Genomic DNA, 19,459 nt, shown 5'->3' with positions numbered 1-19,459 from the left:
CTCTGCCTCACCAGTTCTGAGATTACAGGCATGAACTGCTATTATCAAGTTTTTTATGTGGGTGTTAGGGATCCCAACTCAGGTCCTTGTGCCTGTATGACGATCACTTTACCCACCTAAGCTGTCTCCCCAACTCAGTGTCTAAATAAAATTACTTAAGGGAGTCCATAATACTTATCCACTCTTTAGAAATATACATATCATATTTTTTTTTCAAAAATGTTCCTTTGTTTGGTTTGGTTTTTTTTTTTTTTTTTTTTTTTTTTTTTTTTTTTTTTTTTTTTTTTTTTGAGACAGGGTTTCTCTGTGTAGCCCTGGCTGTCCTGGGACTCACTCTGTAGACCAGGCTGGCCTTGAACTCACAGAGACCTGCCTACCTCTCTGACTCCCAAGTGCTGAGAATTAAAGGTGTGCACCACCACCGCCCAGCCAAAAATGTTATAAAGGCAATATTCGTAAGCTTAGTGTCCTTTTACTGCCAAACAAAGAATTAATGACCTATTTCGTAAAGCCATATTTAGACTTCAATGTGAACATATCTAAGCAAAATGACAATTGTTTGACGTTAAAAACACTGTTTGGCTCTGGTATGAAGCAGCTGTGGTCTCTACATAAACACTGAGGTGGCCCAGAACCACAAAGGGATCTCAGCACCAGCAGGCAAATGCACGCTGGCCACTGCTCCCTGGAAGTCATCATTTACTGCTCATGCTTTCGGAACGACTCGACAGTTTCACCTGTCTTCCTTGTCCTTAAATCTCTCTGTCACACGGTCTTCCCCACACTCAGACACAGTCGACCGCAGATGTGCTGTTTAGAGACAGGCATCTCTGGTTTGAGGCTATGGAGCAAAAGCGCATCCTGGGCCTCAGCTGTGTTAGCAGAAGTACAGCCAAAGTACAAACTGAGCCTTGATCCTTAGAGGCAGAGAGGCCTTCGTGTTCTTATTTATTTGTGTGTGTGTGTGTGTGTGTGTGTGTGTGTGTGTGTGTGTGTGTGAGAGAGAGAGAGAGAGAGAGAGAGAGAGAGAGAGAGAGAGAGAGAGTGTGTGTGTGTGTGTGTGTGTGTGTGTGTGTGTGTGTGTGTGTGTTGGGATCCAGACTCAGGTTCTTCTGTTTGTACAGCAAGTGGTCTCATTCACTGAACATCTCTCCATCCTTGCCTTCACAGCTTCATTTTGTTTTCATTAGGTCTAGTGTTTGCTGGACTGTGATATGTGAGATCCTGAAGTGGCCAGGGCACCTCTTACCTAGATTTGAGGGTGGTCCTGGATGCATGAAGAATCTCTTTGCTTATTGAAGAGCCATAGCGTGCGGACACCTCTGCCATTGCCCCTGGGACAAATGTCTCTAGGATAGGGAGCTTAGCACTGGTCATTGACATTACTGTTTCCACGGATGCTGTGACTTCAGCGCAGGTTCCTGCAGGGGGTGGGGATAAGCTTACAAGGGAGATTTACTTGTACCTCACTCTTGGGTGCATTTCAAAGGTCTTATAATACTGTTTTGTTTTCTTACTCTTCCCACTGTCCCATTTATGGTTCCATAGGAAGGCATTACACCACAGGGGAAACCTGTGGGTCATACAGACGGGAGACACAGGACCAAGGACGAGTTATATGTCTCATTTGTGCAGGTAGATGTCACGTGGCTGATAGCACAACAGCAGCTCCAGGTGTCATGGTGAAATTCTGGAAGAGTCCTCTTTGCGCTAACTTTGGAGATGACTTTCGTTATCTCTCTTAAACAAAGAAACAAACAAATACCTTTGCCCATTTATTCTTTGCAGCGCCGGGATCAACCCCAACTACTGCACGTGTGAACCAAGGGCATGTAGATCCCGGAAATGCCTTGAGACCTCTGGTTGACCAGTCCTAGTTTCAAATAAAACATCAGAGTGAGACTCTCATTGGTTGCGCAGACAATAGTATGTAAGCAAACTATTCCAGAGCCCAACTGTAAATATGTTTTCAAAACAAATACATTCATAGCTAAAAATAGGCTGTTTGTTTGTGAGGTTAAAAGTCCCTAAGAAGGAAGTAAATCTTTGGTGCTGAAGAATTCTCTCCAGGAAGCTGAGATAAACAATAGAAATCATGTGCTTGGGTGATGCTTGCCCAGAGATGGTATATAAGCCCTGCTCCCAGCAGAAGGCGGCATCAGACCATCCTCTCTTCTCCCAAGTCACTTTTCTGCTCATTTGACCTGAGTCCTCTCTCCTGAAACCATGGGTTGCGGTGGCTGTGGCAGCTGTGGTGGCTGTGGCAGCTGTGGCTGTGGAGGTTGTGGAGGCTGTGGAGGTTGTGGAAGTTGTGGCGGCTGTGGCGGCTGTGGTGGCTGTGGCAGCTGTGGCAGCTGTGGCTGTGGAGGTTGTGGCGGCTGTGGGGGCTGCAACAGCTGTACCACCTGCAGGTGCTACCGGGTTGGCTGTTGTGGCTGTTGTGGTGGCTGCTGTGGCTGTGGTGGCTGTGGCTGTGGTGGTTGTGGCTGCGGCTGTGGTCGCTGCTGTGGCTGCTGTGGCTGCTGCACCCCTGTGGTCTGCTGCTGCCGCCGCACCTGCTGCCGCTCTTGTGGCTGTGGCTCCTGTGGCTGTGGCTGTGGGAAGGGCTGTTGCCAGCAGAAGTGCTGCTGCCAGCAGAAGTGTGGCTGCAAGAAGTGCTGCTGCTAGGAAGGCTGCTGGCCCCCGGGCAGGTGCTGGCAGGATCCAGGCTCATATACATAGATACTTACATTCATACATACATACATTAGACAGTACTTACTGTAATCCCTCCCACTTCACCTACATATCAAGCTGTGGGGTTTCATAGAAAGAGACCTGATTAGAAAGAAGGCTAAAATAAGTCTGTGCTCTGCTGGAGACACCTAACCATAGATAAAGAAGTCAGCCTCTCTGAATTGTGTTCATTTATCTATGAAATAATAAAGTTGAACTCAGAATCTCTAAAGACCTTTTCAACTTTAATAGCAGATACATCTATTGAGTTCTTAAAACTGAACTCATGGTCCTTCTACCTTTACACTTTGAAGATTTAATTCATCTTTAGCTGATACTCACATCACATATATAACTTGAATACTGGGAGCATTATAATGTGTTCCCATTTTAAAAATCCACCACCAATTATAATCTGCATTGTAATGAAAACAGGGCAAAGTTCATGAAGGTCCAGAAAATTCACATTAACAATCTCAGCTGAATGAAAGAATGTATTCTAAGCTGGTGATGGTGGCACATGCCTTTAATCCCAGCACTCAGGAGGCAGAGGTAGGTGGATTTCTAAGTTCGAGGCCAGCCTGCTCTACAAAGCAAGTTCCAGGACAGCCAGAACTGTTGCACAAAGAAATCCTGTCTCAAAAAACCAAAATAATAATAACAATAATAACAGGAAGAAAGAACGTATTCTATTATTTTGAAATGTTTACCTTTGATGGAACACCTGTACTTGTACATCTGCTTACATTGGTTGTATACTGCATGTGTCTTGACTTAAAAGTGTTTCCCCCAATATAATTTATCAATAAAACAATAGAAAAATATTGTGTTTCACTGTCTTTGGTTTGATTTTCTTGGTGACTATGTTGACAACACAGATTTTGAACTCCAGGAAGGTTATAAGATAAACAAAGGTTAGCCAGGTGGTGGTGATACACACCTTTATTCCCAGGACCTTGGGAGGCAGAGGCAGGCATATCTCTGTGAGTTCAAGGCCAGTCTAGTATACTGAGCAAGTTCTAGGACAGCCAAGGCTACACACAGAGAAACCTTGTCTCAAAAATGACAACAACAAATGATAGAAAAGTTTTGACACTGAATATAATTAGGGAAATGCAAGCTACTGAAACAAATAGACACAAAAACATACAATGAGTCAATCGAATAGAAGTTTTTCTGCCTGATGTCAATAATTCTGGGTAGCTTTAAGTGGGCAGTAAGGAATATGGGCCAAGGGACCTGCTCTCCAATTAGTTATTCAAGATTTAGGTTTGAAGAAGGTGCTGACCTGGTCAATGTATGACCTCTGAGATAGCTTAGTTGTTCCCAGTCTATGGTGGAGAGCAAGGTAGGTAAAGCCTAGTCCTTTGCAAAGCATTTTGTCTTGAAAGTGACATGACTTTTTTTCCCTCTCTTCCTATTGGTTTGAAGTAGTAACATGGTCTTATTTAGCTGTAAGTGGGCAGAGCTGGGAAACACATACTGTGGAGCTGTATAATAATATGAGAGGAAAATTCATATGTATATATTCATAAAATTCATAAAAATCAGTGGCTAGTTATGTGTGTCATATGTAGCTCAAACTCTGTCAAGACTATTTCAGGAGACATGCTAAGGCAACTTTGGTGAGTGTTTACTACTTATTCCTACCCCTTGAATTCTTGCTGGAGTAGTTCAACAGGTCAGGCAGCAGACTGCATGGTTCAGACCTGGCTTGACATCATGCAAACCCTTTACATTGCATGGAACTTCCCAGAGATAGGCTAGAAAAGATAGTAGGAGCTGGAGAGTCCTGACTTGTTTTAAAAATATTAAGCGTGGTTCAAATTGTTTTCAAGGGATCTGATGTTATAACCTAGATGAGATCGCTATGGTGATTGCGGTGAACAGTCTTGTTTCTTATCCTTTTCAGTGTCTTCCTACTTGTCCTTCCTGTACCACAAAGGTGACACTTGCCCCAGGGTCTTCTGCATCTGGAATCTGGATACGCAATGACTAGAAGGACCTCTGAGAGATACAGAAAGCAATACAAGCTAAACTTGCTCCTTTCTCTTGCTGTTGAAAAGGAACATGGCGGACACTGAGTCTTCTGTGTTTTGTGGTTCCAATGACAGTTTCACAGATCTCAAGTTGCAGTTGAAGTGACAATAATTAGGTCAGTGTTCCAGGGTTCAGTCACCAGGCTAGAGTGTGTGGTAGGGTGCTGATGAAAACAGTGGTCTCCCAACCTGCACCTAAATCGGAGTGTTTGAACTTCACTGTTCCAGGAGCAGTGGCTTGATTTCTCTGCCTTTCTGAAAGCAGCAGAGGCAGCAGCTCCCTTTCAATAGTCCAGTTGTTGTAGCCTGGGAAGGCTTCCTGCAGATGAGCAAAGCCCCCAGCCTTTCCTCTGGCCTTTTTAGCAATTTTGCAGACAGAATTTCTCAATGGCATCTCTTCTCACTTGACACGGGCAGAAGAATTTTGATTTTTTTTTGTGAGTGGCTGACATGGTTACAAGAATGCTTTTCTCATCACTCTCTGGTCAAATTTTAGCCCCTTTAAAAGCCTGACGAAACACTGGTTCCCAGCCCATTTGAATAAACTTCTTTCTTCTGAACATCTGGACTCCTGCTGATTTTGTCATGCCATGTACTTTCCAATAATTGGCTTTAGTAGCTTTTGGCTTTAGCTCTCTTGGTTGCAGAAAAATAGAAACTAACTAAAAAGAGGAGGAAAGGGTAATTTATTTATGAGACTCTAGTACAGGTCTGTAGTCATTCTTTGTAAATGATAAGTTTTAGGCCTCCTGAAGGCCTCTCTGCCGACGCAGCAAACCGAATCAGACAGAATTGGAAAGCCCAGTTTAGGCAACCATGAGAGCAGAAGCCATTGCTGCATTTTAAAACGTGGCGTCAGGACATGTGGGAGCCTGGATCCAGATGCTGCTGCTGCTCATGTGGGCCCTTTGTGGACCCACCGTCAGCGCAGCCTCCTGTTGGCTATGGTGGCCACTCTGAAAGCATCTGAAGTTTCTCCCAGTTGATTGAGTCTTTCCAGGAGAGACTCACAAGTGAGTAGGAGAAAGCGTGGCGCCACAGTCTAGAAAGAGGAACTGTGGTATGTGGTTCAAGATTTGAATAAAGCCAGACACCATCATCCCTGCTCCATTGTCTCGCCCACTGCTTTTGCCATGGTTTCCATATTTGATCACTTTCCTTCTAATGACATTAGCCAAATTTTTCTGAGTTTATACCCTGTGGGAGTGTTCTTTAGCCTTTCTGGGGGAGGAGCTGTGTTTGGCGGGCTTTGAAGGGGCGGGTTTAGAGAAAGAGATGGGTCATAGGTGGGCTGTGTACCAAATATCTACTTTACAAGACTGGAATAATTCAGCATCCAAGATGCTGTATGTGGGCAAACAGTCAGGAATGGAATGCTAATGTTTAGAATAATCAGAAATATTTGTAGAGGAGAAATATTTTCCTAATCTTATACATGTTCATATTCTTACTCCAAAAATAAGAATACTTCACATATAACAATAATATTGAATTATGAAAAGTAGTTTATTCTAATTGGATATACTTGTCTTTCTACATCTTATAAGGCATTTCAGTAAAGAAATATTTTAGAGGAGTTATGCCACACAAGTCCATTTTTGTCAGTTTTACTCACTATATTTATGTGTAAATTCATCACACAGCAACCATGGATTTTTTTTTCTGTCTGTTTTCCTTCATCCTATCATAACATAAAATGATTATTGGTTCCCGTCATAATCCTCATAACGTCCTGGCCTACTGGACTCTGAACTGCTTTCCGAAACTAATTTTTCATAAGTGCTAAACTTTAACCAGAACCCTGGGATAAAAGGCCAGCCAGCTCCACAAAGCCCAGACACTTGGAGGACGTTTCTAACTGAACCAGGACAACCATGACGTGCTGTGAGGGGTGGACGTCCTGCAATGGCTTCAGCCTGCTGATTCTGATTATTCTAGGAGTAGTTATCAATTGTATTCCTCTGGGTATCAGCTTAGTGGAGGGAGATTCGGCTTCTCAAAACCCCATCTCTTGCTATGAGTGGTGGTTACCAGGAATTATAGGAGCCGGTGCACTGGTGAGTAATACTTATTTGGCTTGACTTGGAGACGGATGCACCAGTTTTTATCCGTGTCTTTAAGTGTGACTTTCAACCTTGCAGCCAACTATGTCTTCATAGGATATGGGTAGGAATGTAGGGTTACCACTGATTTATGCTGTTATATTGTGAAGAATGATAATTTACATAAAGAAAACTGTGGTCCATCCTAGAGACCTTAAGGCAAAAGCAAAAAGAAGTTGATGGAAGGTGGTTAGGTCATTACCTAACACATTCCTTCACAGGTAGGATGACACTTAGGAATTTTCTTATTTCAGATTAAGGATTTTTTCTTTTCTTTTTTTAAAATGTGGTCCTGGGGATGGAACTCAGGGCTCTACAACATTCTAAGCCACTAAGTTACACCCCCAGCTCTGGGGGGGGGGGCATTTTAAAATTCATGGCCTCATCTTTTCCTTTGTACCATTCTGATTTCTAGGCATTTATAAGGAATGCCGCAGTAGTGGGAAGTTGCTCGATGGGAATGAGAAACACTTCTGCACATGGGAAGTCTTGAGACAGCACAGTGAGGCTTAGCCTGCTTCTCAGGGGAGCTGGCCTAAGGCACAGCTATTGAAATCCTGGGCCTCTTTTATAAGCTGCTTAGCCACAGTCACAGTGTTTTATCACAGCAATAGAAAGGCAACTGAGACACTCTCTGACCTCACAGACTTTTTGCTTTTGGCTATTACACAGATCCCAGAATGCCATAGGGTTTTATAGTTTGATGATGGTGAATGGACCTTCTCTGTTGGGATCTGATGCAGAGTGGTCCGACATCGAACCCGTGAGTGTTCTTCACAATGAGCCAGCAGAGCAGTGAGGAGTCAGGTTTCCATTTTCCCCTCGGAATTCCGATGCAGCCATTCTGGGTAGAACCCACTTGTAGAGTCCAATTTTCGGATCTGGAAGAATGTGAGAGACGACAGGCCTGTCTCTGGTATATTACCGCAACCCAGTCACTTGTCCCAGGGCTCTGTTTTGGTGTCTGTATCATGGGATTAGGGATGCTGAAACCGACAATTCAGCACCTAGGAGCTTGTTTGTTTGTCCTATCACTTGTACAGATGCATCAGTGATCTAGTTAGTGCCAGAGAAATGGGGGGGGGGGGGGGGGAGAACTGTAAATGTTGACATTACTAGGGTTTTGCAGATAAGGAAACATGGAAGTAACTTTTAAAGAAACTCAGAACGTAAAAGAGGAGTTCTCCACTTGGATCACTAGTGATTGGAGGAAGTCTTACCCCTTCCTCATTTCACTCTTTTTCTCTCCCCTTCTCTACCCAACCCAGGATCTTGTTGTGCTTACAGGAGTGCACAGACATTCCCAGCTTTGAATCATAATATTTATATATGTGTTTTACAGGCAGTTGCAGGCAGTTGTGAGCCTCCTGATGTGGGTGCTGGGAACCAAACTTGGGCCCTTGGTAAGAGCAGTAAGTGCTCTTTATCCCTGAGCCATCTCTCCCACCTATGGGTCACTAATTCCTAGTGAGGATCAGTTTACTGCCACTAGGTTTCTCCTTAAGCTTACATAAAAACATTCTTTTTTTTTAACGATTTATTTATTTATTCATTTATTATGTATACAGTGTACTGCCTGCATGTATGCCTGCATGCCAGAAGAGGGCACCAGATCTCATTACAGATGGTTGTCAACCACCATGTGGTTGCTGGGAATTGAACTCGGGACCTCTGGAAGAGCAGTCAGTGCTCTTAACCTGTGAGCCATCTCTCCAGCCCTATCATAAAAACATTCTTAGAGCTGGGACTGAGGTCAGAGGATTGCAAGTCTCAAGTCACCCGGTCTATATGACACTGGGTCTCAAAAAACCCAACCAACCAACCAACTAACTAACCCACCAACCAACCAAACAAAAAAATCCCAAACAGCCAACCAACCAAAACAAAACAAAATCCCTAAGCAACAAAACCTCTTTGGCCACAGTACATTAAACTTTACATATACACTGTGCCCTTTGAACCTATCTGGCATGGCAAAGCCATTCAAAAAGCCTTCCCCACAGGCTGATGGCTTCTTTTCCTCTGACAACAGGAGTGATCCAGCCATCTGTTTCAGGTAGACACAGCCACAGGAAAAGCTTTTCGTAAAATCTGGGCTTCCTCTTCTAACTGCCGTGCCAGCTTCCAGGCTGAGCAGTGTGAAGCAACAGCCAAGCATCAGGCCTGCATCCAGTCTTCTAGAAGGTTCCCTCAGCAGGGCTGGCCTTCTCCGTACCTGGTGTAAGCAGAGTCAGAAGCTGGCCAAGAGCATCTCAGCCCTGGCTGCAAAGCTCCCAGAGTGTCCCAGATGACGTTTAGAGAAACTCAGCTATCTCTAGATATGAATTGGCATTGCTCAAAACACAGGAGAGAATATTTTAAAGATTTGTTACAAATATTAAAGAGCACTGGGTATCTCCTGTGCTCTTATTTTAGAGAAAGCAAGGAGCCAGGGGAGAAACTAGACAGACCAAGAAGGACAGAGAGACAGAAAGTTTTCATTTGTTGACATCCTGCTGGGTGTCAACTCTTCGGCCCAATACCATGCTGCCTAGTTTCAGCTCAACAATCATATGGGCTGCAATTACCACTTGTACTTTACAGACCAGAAAACAGAAGGCTGAGAATGTTAGCAAGGTCACACAATGGGTGTGAAGCCCAATTCTAGATTTATCTAATGCCAAAGCTAGTCGAATACCAGAGTCCTCAATCCCTGGCTCAGGCCCACAGAGGTCAAAGATAAAGAACCATAAAGTAAAAGGACCAGGAAGCTGAATCATAGAAAGGTCTACACACCTGTGAAACACTTCAGCAAATCTGGACTCCTTGTACCACAGCTAAGTCTACCTTGCTTCCCCAATAAATATTAACCAGAGATCATTAAAGCATCAAACACATGGAAAAGTCTGACGCTCTTCATAGGGAGACCCTCAGACTGGAGGCTAGCCCACAAGCAAACAGGTAGATGACGGCAGTGTTCTGAAGGCAAGCATATTTTCATGATCCTTGGCTGTGCAAAAAAGGAGGAAGCATATCTTTTTTAGGGGAAATTAGTCCTTCATGACATCTGTGAAAATTCTAACTTCTGTAGGACAGTTTGTAAAGAAGGAGTCATTAAGGGTGCTGAGCATATGGTCAGAGTCCTTAACTCCTTTGGATGTTGCTACATTTCAAATTGGGATCACTTCAGAAATGAGGGGTTTTTTATAGGAAACTGCATATAATATAAACTCTGGGGCTCATTACTGATTACTTTATGAGATCATTTATGGTTTTAGGACCAACCCAAATCAGAGGTGACCCTTTTTATCTTTTGAAACTGTAGCCAAGTAAAACATCACGTAATTATCTTGAACATTATCTACTAAGGGAGGGGACGTCAATATAAATGTTACTTGGTCAAGCATCAAAAACATTTTTAAATGTTCCTTGAAAAACATGAACAGAAAAACTCTTTTACTTTATATAAGTTAACTATAAGCCAGATCTCAATCATTCTTCTTATTGATTTTACTCATTACATAGGGGTAATTTGTCAAAGGGAGTTATTTCAAATCTTAGTGGGAAGCAAACGGCACAAACAGATTAGATTGCATGCAAAAGCTTTACAAAACAGGGCTTCTGTGTTCACCCTGAGCTATGGCTTTGCATGTTGCTTTCATGTTCAAGAGCCTAGAGGGATCCCCAAAGCTTGACTTCTATCACAACTTTTAACTATCTAAGGCTCTTATGTACTTCCTTTATGAAACTGTACACTTTCTAACACTGATGGAAAGCATGGGTTCCCATCAAGAAAATGAATAGTAATTATTTATAAAAACAAGAAGAAGCAAGACTGAATTTCATAAAACCTCATGCATTCAAATATGCTTAGGAATTACCAACTTTGCAACCCTACCTTTTTTTTTTTTTTTTTTACGAAAGTCCATAGATAATATGCAAATGAGTAGGGTTCCAATAAAACTTTCTTTATAAAATGAAGCGACAGGGGCAAGAAATGCAAATTCACCAGTTCCTGTTCTATGTGATGTGTTATGAAAGATCAGAAGCAGTGTCTTCTGAAACAACTGAAAAAAGCTTAGTGTATAATGTTGACAAAGATTTCTTTTCCCTTTTCCTCTGGGCTTTCAGCTATGTAGAGGGTGGCTGGGCAGCCATGTGTGTATGTGCAGCTTCTGAATTAGGAAGGCATCCGTATTCAACGGATAAGCCAAGCTTGGCAGCAACACAAAGTGACATGGAGTCAGCCTGTGATAGGATGGGGTGACACGTATTGGGAAAGCTGCCTTGTGAGAGGCATAAATCCGTTCTAGAAAACACAAAGGTAGATGTGGCTTTGGAAGAAAACAGGGGAAGGAACCATTAGAGGGAGCATGTCGTGAGCAAGGGTGCTAGGTCTGGGGGCGGGGGGGTGGGGGGGGTGGGAAGCAGGTGTGGCTGAAACAGCTAAAACCCATCACAGCTAAAAATTCACAAGGGAAAGGAAGCAACTGACATCTGTCCTTCGATGGTACAAAACTCCTCGTTTAGAGTTTCTAGTCATAAAACTCCTAGTTAAGAGATTCTAGTCATAGCTGACATCTAATTCTTTTTAAAAATAGGAAACTAACTCTTAAGAATATGATACCATGTACAGCTCTCCTCAGCAGTACAGAATGCAATATACACCAGACTTCTGCCTGTCTTTATTCCTAGCACTCGGGAGCGAGTTTGAAGCCAGCCTGGTCTACACAGCAAGTTCTAGGCCAGCCAAGGCTACACAGTAAGCTTTTGTCACAAACAAACAAGCAAACAAAAAACCCAAAGACTTCTAAATACCAGTGCAAAGTAAAATCAGGACATATTAGGGGTACAGGAGCGGGAAGGAGCATGTGGGACCAACTGTCATTCTCACATATAGGCTGGAGGAGACTGGCAGGATGCTGGTGGCCAGGGGTGTAGAAAGCAAGGCACGGGGGAGTGATGGTGAATTAGCCCCTGCCAAATGCCAGGCAAACAAAAATGTCAATTTTCTGATCTTCCCAGATTGACTTGCTTAACTTACGGGAAATTCGATGTGGCTGCAGGTTGTAGCAATTTGAGAAGGAAGAGGGAGGGGAGAAAAAAGAGGGGAGAGAAAGAAAGGTGGAATGGGAAAGAGAGGATGCAAAGATAAATTCTGGGTGATAGAACCAACTCTTTAAGATTCCTTCGGAAACTCATGCCTTCATAAGCTATCCTCTGCTGCTTAAAATCCAGGCGGCTATAGCTGACTCCGAGAAAACGGGAGACGGGAAGCTGCATAACTGCTATCTCAGTTCTCACCCTTTCAGTCCTTATGGTGGAAACTGATGCTAAGGTTCACAACACATGGACACTGCCCGATTCCCTCTCCTGAAATCAGGAAGATTTTGCTCTCCTGAACCCTGCGTTTCCCCAAGGGGTAGTAAATGGAAGGTGGTGACGACTGGGTTTGCATCTGGTGAGAGGAAAGAGTACTCATCACTCCTGTGACGTTCTTTCCAGGCCATCCCAGCAACAACGATGTCCTTGGCTTCGAGAAAAAGAGCGTGCTGCAATAACAAGACAGGGGTGAGTAAGGAGCAGGGGGCTTGGGGGCAGAAGCACATGAACAGCCAAGGGCAGCTGAGCCATCAGCACCTGGGCTGGGCCTCAGTCTTGGACAAATGCTGTCGGGGTTTGTTAACCAGTCAGCTAAAGAGTGAGAAGACAGCTTTTCTTTTCCCCCAAGAAATTTAGCTTTGAGCCAGGCAGTGGTGGCGCATGCTTTTAATCCCAGCACTTGGGAGGCAGAGGCAGGCAGATCTCTGTGAGTTCGAGGCCAGCCGGGTCTACAGAGCTAGTTCCAGGACAGCCAGAGCTGTTACATGGAGAACACCCCCCCAAAACAAACAAACAAACAAACAAACAAACAAACAACAAACATCTAGCTTTGGAACCAGCCTTTGGCCCTTTCCTCAAATTTCAGTTCACCTAAAGAAGCAGAAGCTTTTCAAATGAGGATTTATGTCACATCCAGAACTGTAATCAACTTCATAATATTAAAATACCTGTTTTGAGTAGTATATAAAATGCTTAGAGCAAATGCGGCCTCAGTTTTTTAGTACCAATGGAAAGATTAGTTTGCTAGGTTAATTGCACTTAGTTCCAACTTTAATTCTTGAAGTTCTTTTTTTTTTTTTTTTGGTTTTTCGAGACAGGGTTTCTCTGTGTAGCTTTGCGCCTTTCCTGGGACTCACTTGGTAGTCCAGGCTGGCCTCGAACTCACAGAGATCCGCCTGGCTCTGCCTCCCGAGTGCTGGGATTAAAGGCGTGCGCTACCACAGCCCGGCTTAATTCTTGAAGTTCTTAAAGGAGACATCAATTATTTTTCAAACATTTAATACCTACCATACCTTAATTCCTCAAAACTCTAATGTGGGCAATGGTCACATCATAGTTTATTTTAATTAATAATTAATTAATTTGATGGGGAGTTGTTTGTTTTGTTAAGACGGGCTCTCTTGCTATAGCCCTGGCTGTCCTGGAACTCACTATGTAGACTGAGCTGGCTTTGAACTTGCAGAGATCCACCTGCCTGTCTCCTGAGTGATGGAATTAAAGACCATGATGTCTGAGAGATCTTGTTGTTGATCAAAACACTAGTAGTCAGAAACAAAACAAAACAAAAAAACGGAAATAATTCACCAGGGTAGCACAGTAAGTATTTTCTAATCAAGCCCACTGGACTCCCAATTTCAGTTCTTACACTATTTACACCATGAATGCAGGTGGCAGGGGGGTTAGGGGGGTAAGGTCTAATTCTCTAAGGCAGGGGTAAACCAATGAGAAGCACCACAATCAATACATGGGGCTGAGCTCAGCATAAAGGTTTTAAATCAATGGTTCCCATTTAGATGAGAACACACATAGATCTAGGAAGGTTTCAACATACCTGCCTATTCATCAAGGGTCTGAAGGACACAATACACAATGCTCAGGAGCTAATAGTTTTCCGTAAGGAAAGGAAAGTGTTCTCTTGCTCCATTTTTGACTTTGAAATAATCATAATCACTAACAACTTTGTGAAACACAAAAATTAAATTTTGAAAAAAACACATTCAACATTAACTTTCTTTTTTTTTTTTTTTGCCAAATTCCACATTTTATCTGTTTGTGTGACTCGGATTCATGAAAGGCACAAACTTTCCCTCCATGGTATTTTCGACTGTGGGTAGATTTAGACCCTCCACCCCTACCCCAAAGGGGCATGTGGCATTGTTGAGATGGCTTTTAGTTGTCATACTGGACTGGGAGAATGGAGTGATACTAGCATATGATGGCTGGAGACCAGCGATGCTGACTCATCTCATCCTGCCTTGGAAGGGCCCCAATAGCAAAATGCCCACTTCAGTGTGCAGAGCTGAGCAGTTGTGCTCTCCACCCTGCTGACTGATTACTTCAGGATGTTGGCCACTGGCCACTTAGACCATCGGCCAAATATGGATGGAAGAATTGGGAGCCAAGAGCCCAGAAACCAAGCTTTAGGTGGTTAAGGTCTAGTGGAGGTTCAATGTAGTTAGAAGAACTATATACAACAGGAAGGAAGAACCAGGTTTCAGTGGCCAGAAGGAAAAAAAACAAACCCAGAATATGAAAGTTGAGATTTTGACATTGACAAGACATTGACAAGCACAATCATCTTTTGACAACTGTAATTCAACAGCAGACTTTGGTCTCTGCCCCTTTTATAAACCCACATCTAATCAAACTGCAGCCTGGAGACTCAGGACCATATGGGGCTAGGGAGATGGCTCAGTCAGTAAAATGTCTTACATATGAGCATGAGGGTCGGAGTTTGGATCCCTAGGATTCCCATAAAGGTTAGGTACAGTGCAATCTGCCTATAACCCCAGTGTCAGAGGGGCAGAAAGGGAGGTGCCGGAACTCACTGGCTGGCCAGCCTAGCCAAATGGTTGAGCTCCAGGTTCAGTGAGAGATGCTGTCTCAAAAATAAGGTGGGGAATGAACTGGTAAGGGAAGACACCCGACATCAACCTCTAGTTTACTGCCCCCCACCCCTACGCACACACGTGAACACACACGCATGTGCAGAACACACACACACAAAAACATGTACAAATACCATATCCATATATATATATATATATCTACAAATAAGGGGGGTGGAAATCTAGGAGCACAGACTGAGTGAAGAACTGTAGTCAGGAACTAAGTAGTAAGACAGTAAGTGCTACACGATACTGCTGTATACCTTGAAACAGATGCAGGACATATAAATGACGTGTGCAAATGTCCCCGCTTTGTTTTCCAGATGTTTCTTTCATCGCTCTTAAGTGTAATCACAATCATTGGTGCGGTGTATTGCATGTTGGTATCACTCCAGGCTCTCTCGCAAGGTCCTCTTATTTGTAGCTCTCAAGCCAACAGCACCGTCTCTTGTGAATTCTCATTGAAAAACTTAAGGTGAGTAGCGTTTTGTCTCGTTGCCTCGCATAGCTGCACCTGGTTATGATGCACCACGCTGGGCTTTTCTCTGTTCTGACTTCTGGGACAAACATTCTTAGGGACTTGGTAAATGAATACAAATAGGTAACGTCTCACAAAGAAGTGGAGGGGCTACCACAACCCAAATGCTCTAGGTATGGTCTCACCGAAATGGTCTAGTTGATCTCAGGTGGCTTATACTTGTCTTGTAAAAATTCATGGTTACATGTGGATGTCTCTTAAAAGTTCTGGGAATATATACTTGATTTAAATCATTGGGAATAGTAATGGGTGAGTGAGGGGAACATTTACGTTCTACATGTCTGCACTAATTTTTTTAAAGTTAATTTTTATGCGTGTGAGTGTTTTGTCTACATTCAAATGTCTCACATTTGTACAGTACCCACAGAGGCCAGAAGAGGGCACTGTACCTGGAACTGGAGTTACGCATTTTTTTTTTTTTTGTGGATGCTGAGATCTAAACCCAGGTCCACTGCAAGAGCAACAAGAGTGCTTAATTGTTGAACCATCTCTCCAGGCCCTATTATTATTATTATATTACTATTATTATCATTATTATTGTGTGTTTTGTACTGTGAATGTAGTATCTACAGAGGCCACAGGTGATGGATTCCTGTAGAATCAGAGTCATGGGCAGTTGGCAATTGCGAGCTGCCCCTAGTGGGTGTTGATAACTAAACTTGGGTCCTCTGGAAGGACAGTATGTGCTCTAAACAGCTGAGCCATCCCACCAGTCCCTAATTAACCACTAAATTTGTAAATCACAGATGGTTTCATTTTGTGTATGGTGTTCATGAGTTTGCAATGTTTGTTGGTATGCGTGTGGACAGATGTGCACATGTGTGCCAACGCATAAGGAAGCCAGAGCTTGATGATAGGTGTCCTTAATTTTTCTCCACTTTATTTACCAAGGCAGGGGCTCTCACTCAACCTGGAGCCTGATGACTCAGACAGCCAGCTTGCTTCAGGGACTCCCTTGCTAGCCTTCCCCAGTGCTGGGATTACAGGGGGCTACCCTATCTTCTTGTTTTCTTATATGGGTGCTGGAAATTCGAACTCTGACCCTCAGGCTTTCCCAGCGAGTGCTTTATTCATGGAGGCACCACCCTAGCCCTTTACTTTTGAAACTTAAAAAAAAATAAAACACAAGAAACAGCAGCTAGTAGGTACTTGTGGTCATGTTATGTACTTATAGACAGAAATAAAAATATTTAAGTCATGTAGCAATGTATTACATTGGAAGTTATGTATACATGGTCCATTGAGACAATTCTGTGGCTGAATTTAGGCATAACTTGCAGAAACAGAAGACCAATCTAATCCATTAGCTACCTTTAATTAGCTATTTAGTTTGGGAAATCCACCAGATTTAACTTTTATACTTTTGTCAAACAACTATTTTTTACCCATTACCTACTTTTTAAAAAGTCAAAATTTGTATAGCAGTTATTGTGAATTCCCAAAGGAATTTCTTTACTAGTAGGGACAATCTGAACTCCCAACCACAGCTACTGTACACATTTAACCCTCAAGGGCTGACAACAGTCTACCGATATAGTGGGTCGCAGTCCAAGCTTTGAGGACAGCAGCACTGAGATAGCCCCTCCCAGTCTAGCTGAGGAGGCCAATACAATAGGGCAATCCTGTAGTCTCAGCAAATCCATAGTCTCACAGGCTATGTGTGGAAATACTGTTATTTTCTCAGGTCCAAAGTCAGTTGTTGGGAATCTAGAAATGTGCACCCCCTAAGAGTACTCCATTTTATTCTGATAAACAAAAAATAAAAGAAAGCCAACAAACAAAAGTCATCTTGAGACAGATGTGTTAGGACTAAAAGCTGCTCGCTTTATGTCAGAAGGGGCATATATCATTTTAATCAGAAGTGTTTGAAATGCTGAGACTAAAAACCATTCACCTGGCCTCAGAGCAGATCTAGGTGAAAAGCTTAGTTGTGTGCATATGTTTGTTCGCTTTCCACCTTTGGAAAGTAGAACGGCTGCACGGGACAGGTTCAAATACCTGACAGAGTTGATATTTATCTTCATCCCGACACGGGAGAGCGTGCATCTTATGTAGTTCACCTTAAGGTCAGGTGTTCTATGGAGAATGATACAATGTGTGATGAGTAAGGGTTTTAAGATTAGGGCTATGCTTATGTGCTCGGAAAAACCAGATCTTAGCTCTGGTTTCTGGACACAATCTTTAAAACTGTACACTGGGTCTTACTATACTGGGACTTTTGTTTTGTTAACAGGCACATTTAGTCCTTCTCTTTTTCCCCCCAGTGACTTCCATCCTGAATCCTTCAGTCTGCAGTGGTTCTTCCAAGACTCTTGTGTTTCTCCTACTGGTTTAAAAAACTCCAGCATCAGTGACATCATCAATAACTGGAGCATACCCAACTCTAACTCTGAAGAAGACAGACACAGGATTTTCCACTTCTCAGTATTTCTCAGTCTCCTGCTTGTTGGAATTCTTGAGCTCCTGTTCGGGCTCAGTCAGATACTCATTGGTTTCCTTGGCTGTCTGTGTGGTGTCTCTAGAAGAAGGAGTCAAATTGTGTAGCTTAAAGGGTAATAAACCAGAATATCAGTACTTTGAATAATTTGAAAATTGCATTTAAAATATATGCTTTTATAAGTTCAATGATGAAGCATCATCTGGAACACCATGTCATTTTAGTGCAAAAGTTGTTTTGAAATCGTCTCTGAAGCAACTTTACAAAACAACCAGTCTATCAAACTAGACCAGAGTGGCACATGCCTTTAATCCCAGCACTCAGAGGCAGAGTCAGGCAAATCTGAGTTCGAGGCCAGCCTGGTCTACAGAGCAAGTTTCAGGACAGTTAGGACTACATAGAGAAACTCTGTGTCATGGGCAGTTGGCAGTTGTGAGCTGCCCCTAGTGGGTGTTGAGAACTAAAAACAAAGTCAAAATCATTAAAACAAACAAATCAACCTTTCACATATAAAGCATATTGTACATGCTTTATGGAAAAAAAAGTCATCAGTGGTTGGTATTGGGGAGAAGACAGCCAAGCTTTTTTGTTTTTTCCCTGTGAGTTGAAAAAAGTTCTTAGACCTGACAATACTTTGATGGTTATAGAAGTAGGTATCTTAGTCTTAAGAAATATTTATATGTTTAGCGAGGAAGGCCATGTTTTTAAAATACTTTACCCCCAAACCTGAAGTTGACAGAAAAACTGCTGTATTTAGCTGATAGGCACATGGCAATTCATTCTACTCTTTCTTTTGTTTGTATCTTTTCATGATTTATGATAATACCTTGAAAAAAAATCAGTCTTTTCAAAGCTGGTTTCTATTTATGCTGATCTTTAAAAGGTAACAAAATGTATTTATTGTATCAATATGTTATGGAACAGAGAAAACTAAAAACCTACAACTTTCTGAATGTTATCACTCCTGCAATTGATTTCCATTTTTATCTCAATCTTACTGGGCTTCTGATTTTGAAAGTGGGCTGGAGAGATGGCTCCTCGGGCAAGCACTTACTCCTCCTGCAGAGAACTGAAGTCTGCTTCCCAGCAGCCACACTGGCATCTCACAGCAGCCTGAAACGCTAGCTCCAGGGATCCAGGACCCTCTTCTAGACTCCAGGGCAACTATGCACACACACATACAAATAAATAACTCAGCCTTAGAAAGTGATTTTTTTTTTTTTTTTTTTTTTTTTTTTTTTTTTTTTTTTTTTGGTTTTTCGAGACAGGGTTTCTCTGTGTAGCTTTGCGCCTTTCCTGGAACTCGCTTTGGAGACCAGGCTGGCCTCGAACTCACAGAGATCCGCCTGGCTCTGCCTCCCGAGTGCTGGGATTAAAGGCGTGCGCCACCACCGCCCGGCTAGAAAGTGATTTTTGAAGAGAACTAGACAGATGGCTCAGCATTTAAGAGTACTTGCTGCTCTTGTGGAGAACTTGGGTTCAAGTCCCAGTATGTACATGGTGGCTTACAACTATCTCTAATCCAAATTCCAGGGGATCCAGTGCCCTATTCTGGCCTCTGTGGGCACTAGGTTCACATGCATTTACTTAAACAGCAGGCAAAATACCCATAAAGTAAAAATAAATGAATCTTAAACCAAAACAAAACCAAAAAACCT

The 19,459-nt window shown here is 42.8% G+C and overlaps 1 protein-coding gene across 1 annotated transcript; it reads left to right on the top strand.

Annotated features, from left to right (window-relative positions):
* The first annotated feature begins 6,628 nt into the window (after positions 1-6,628).
* Tm4sf20 (transmembrane 4 L six family member 20) lies at positions 6,629-19,010 on the top strand. Its single transcript, XM_052749259.1, has 4 exons — positions 6,629-6,811; positions 12,341-12,406; positions 15,150-15,301; positions 17,629-19,010. The coding sequence occupies exons 1-4, from the start codon at positions 6,629-6,631 to the stop codon at positions 17,906-17,908; spliced, it is 681 nt and encodes a 226-aa protein (XP_052605219.1). The 3' UTR covers positions 17,909-19,010.
* Positions 19,011-19,459: the final 449 nt, after the last annotated feature.

The sequence above is a fragment of the Peromyscus californicus genome, unplaced genomic scaffold, assembly GCF_007827085.1.
Source record: "Peromyscus californicus insignis strain IS unplaced genomic scaffold, ASM782708v3 Scaffold_21__1_contigs__length_65335640, whole genome shotgun sequence".
Taxonomy (NCBI): domain Eukaryota; kingdom Metazoa; phylum Chordata; class Mammalia; order Rodentia; family Cricetidae; genus Peromyscus; species Peromyscus californicus.
Note: the sequence above shows the minus strand (reverse complement) of the source record. Positions and strands in the feature narration are given on the sequence as shown.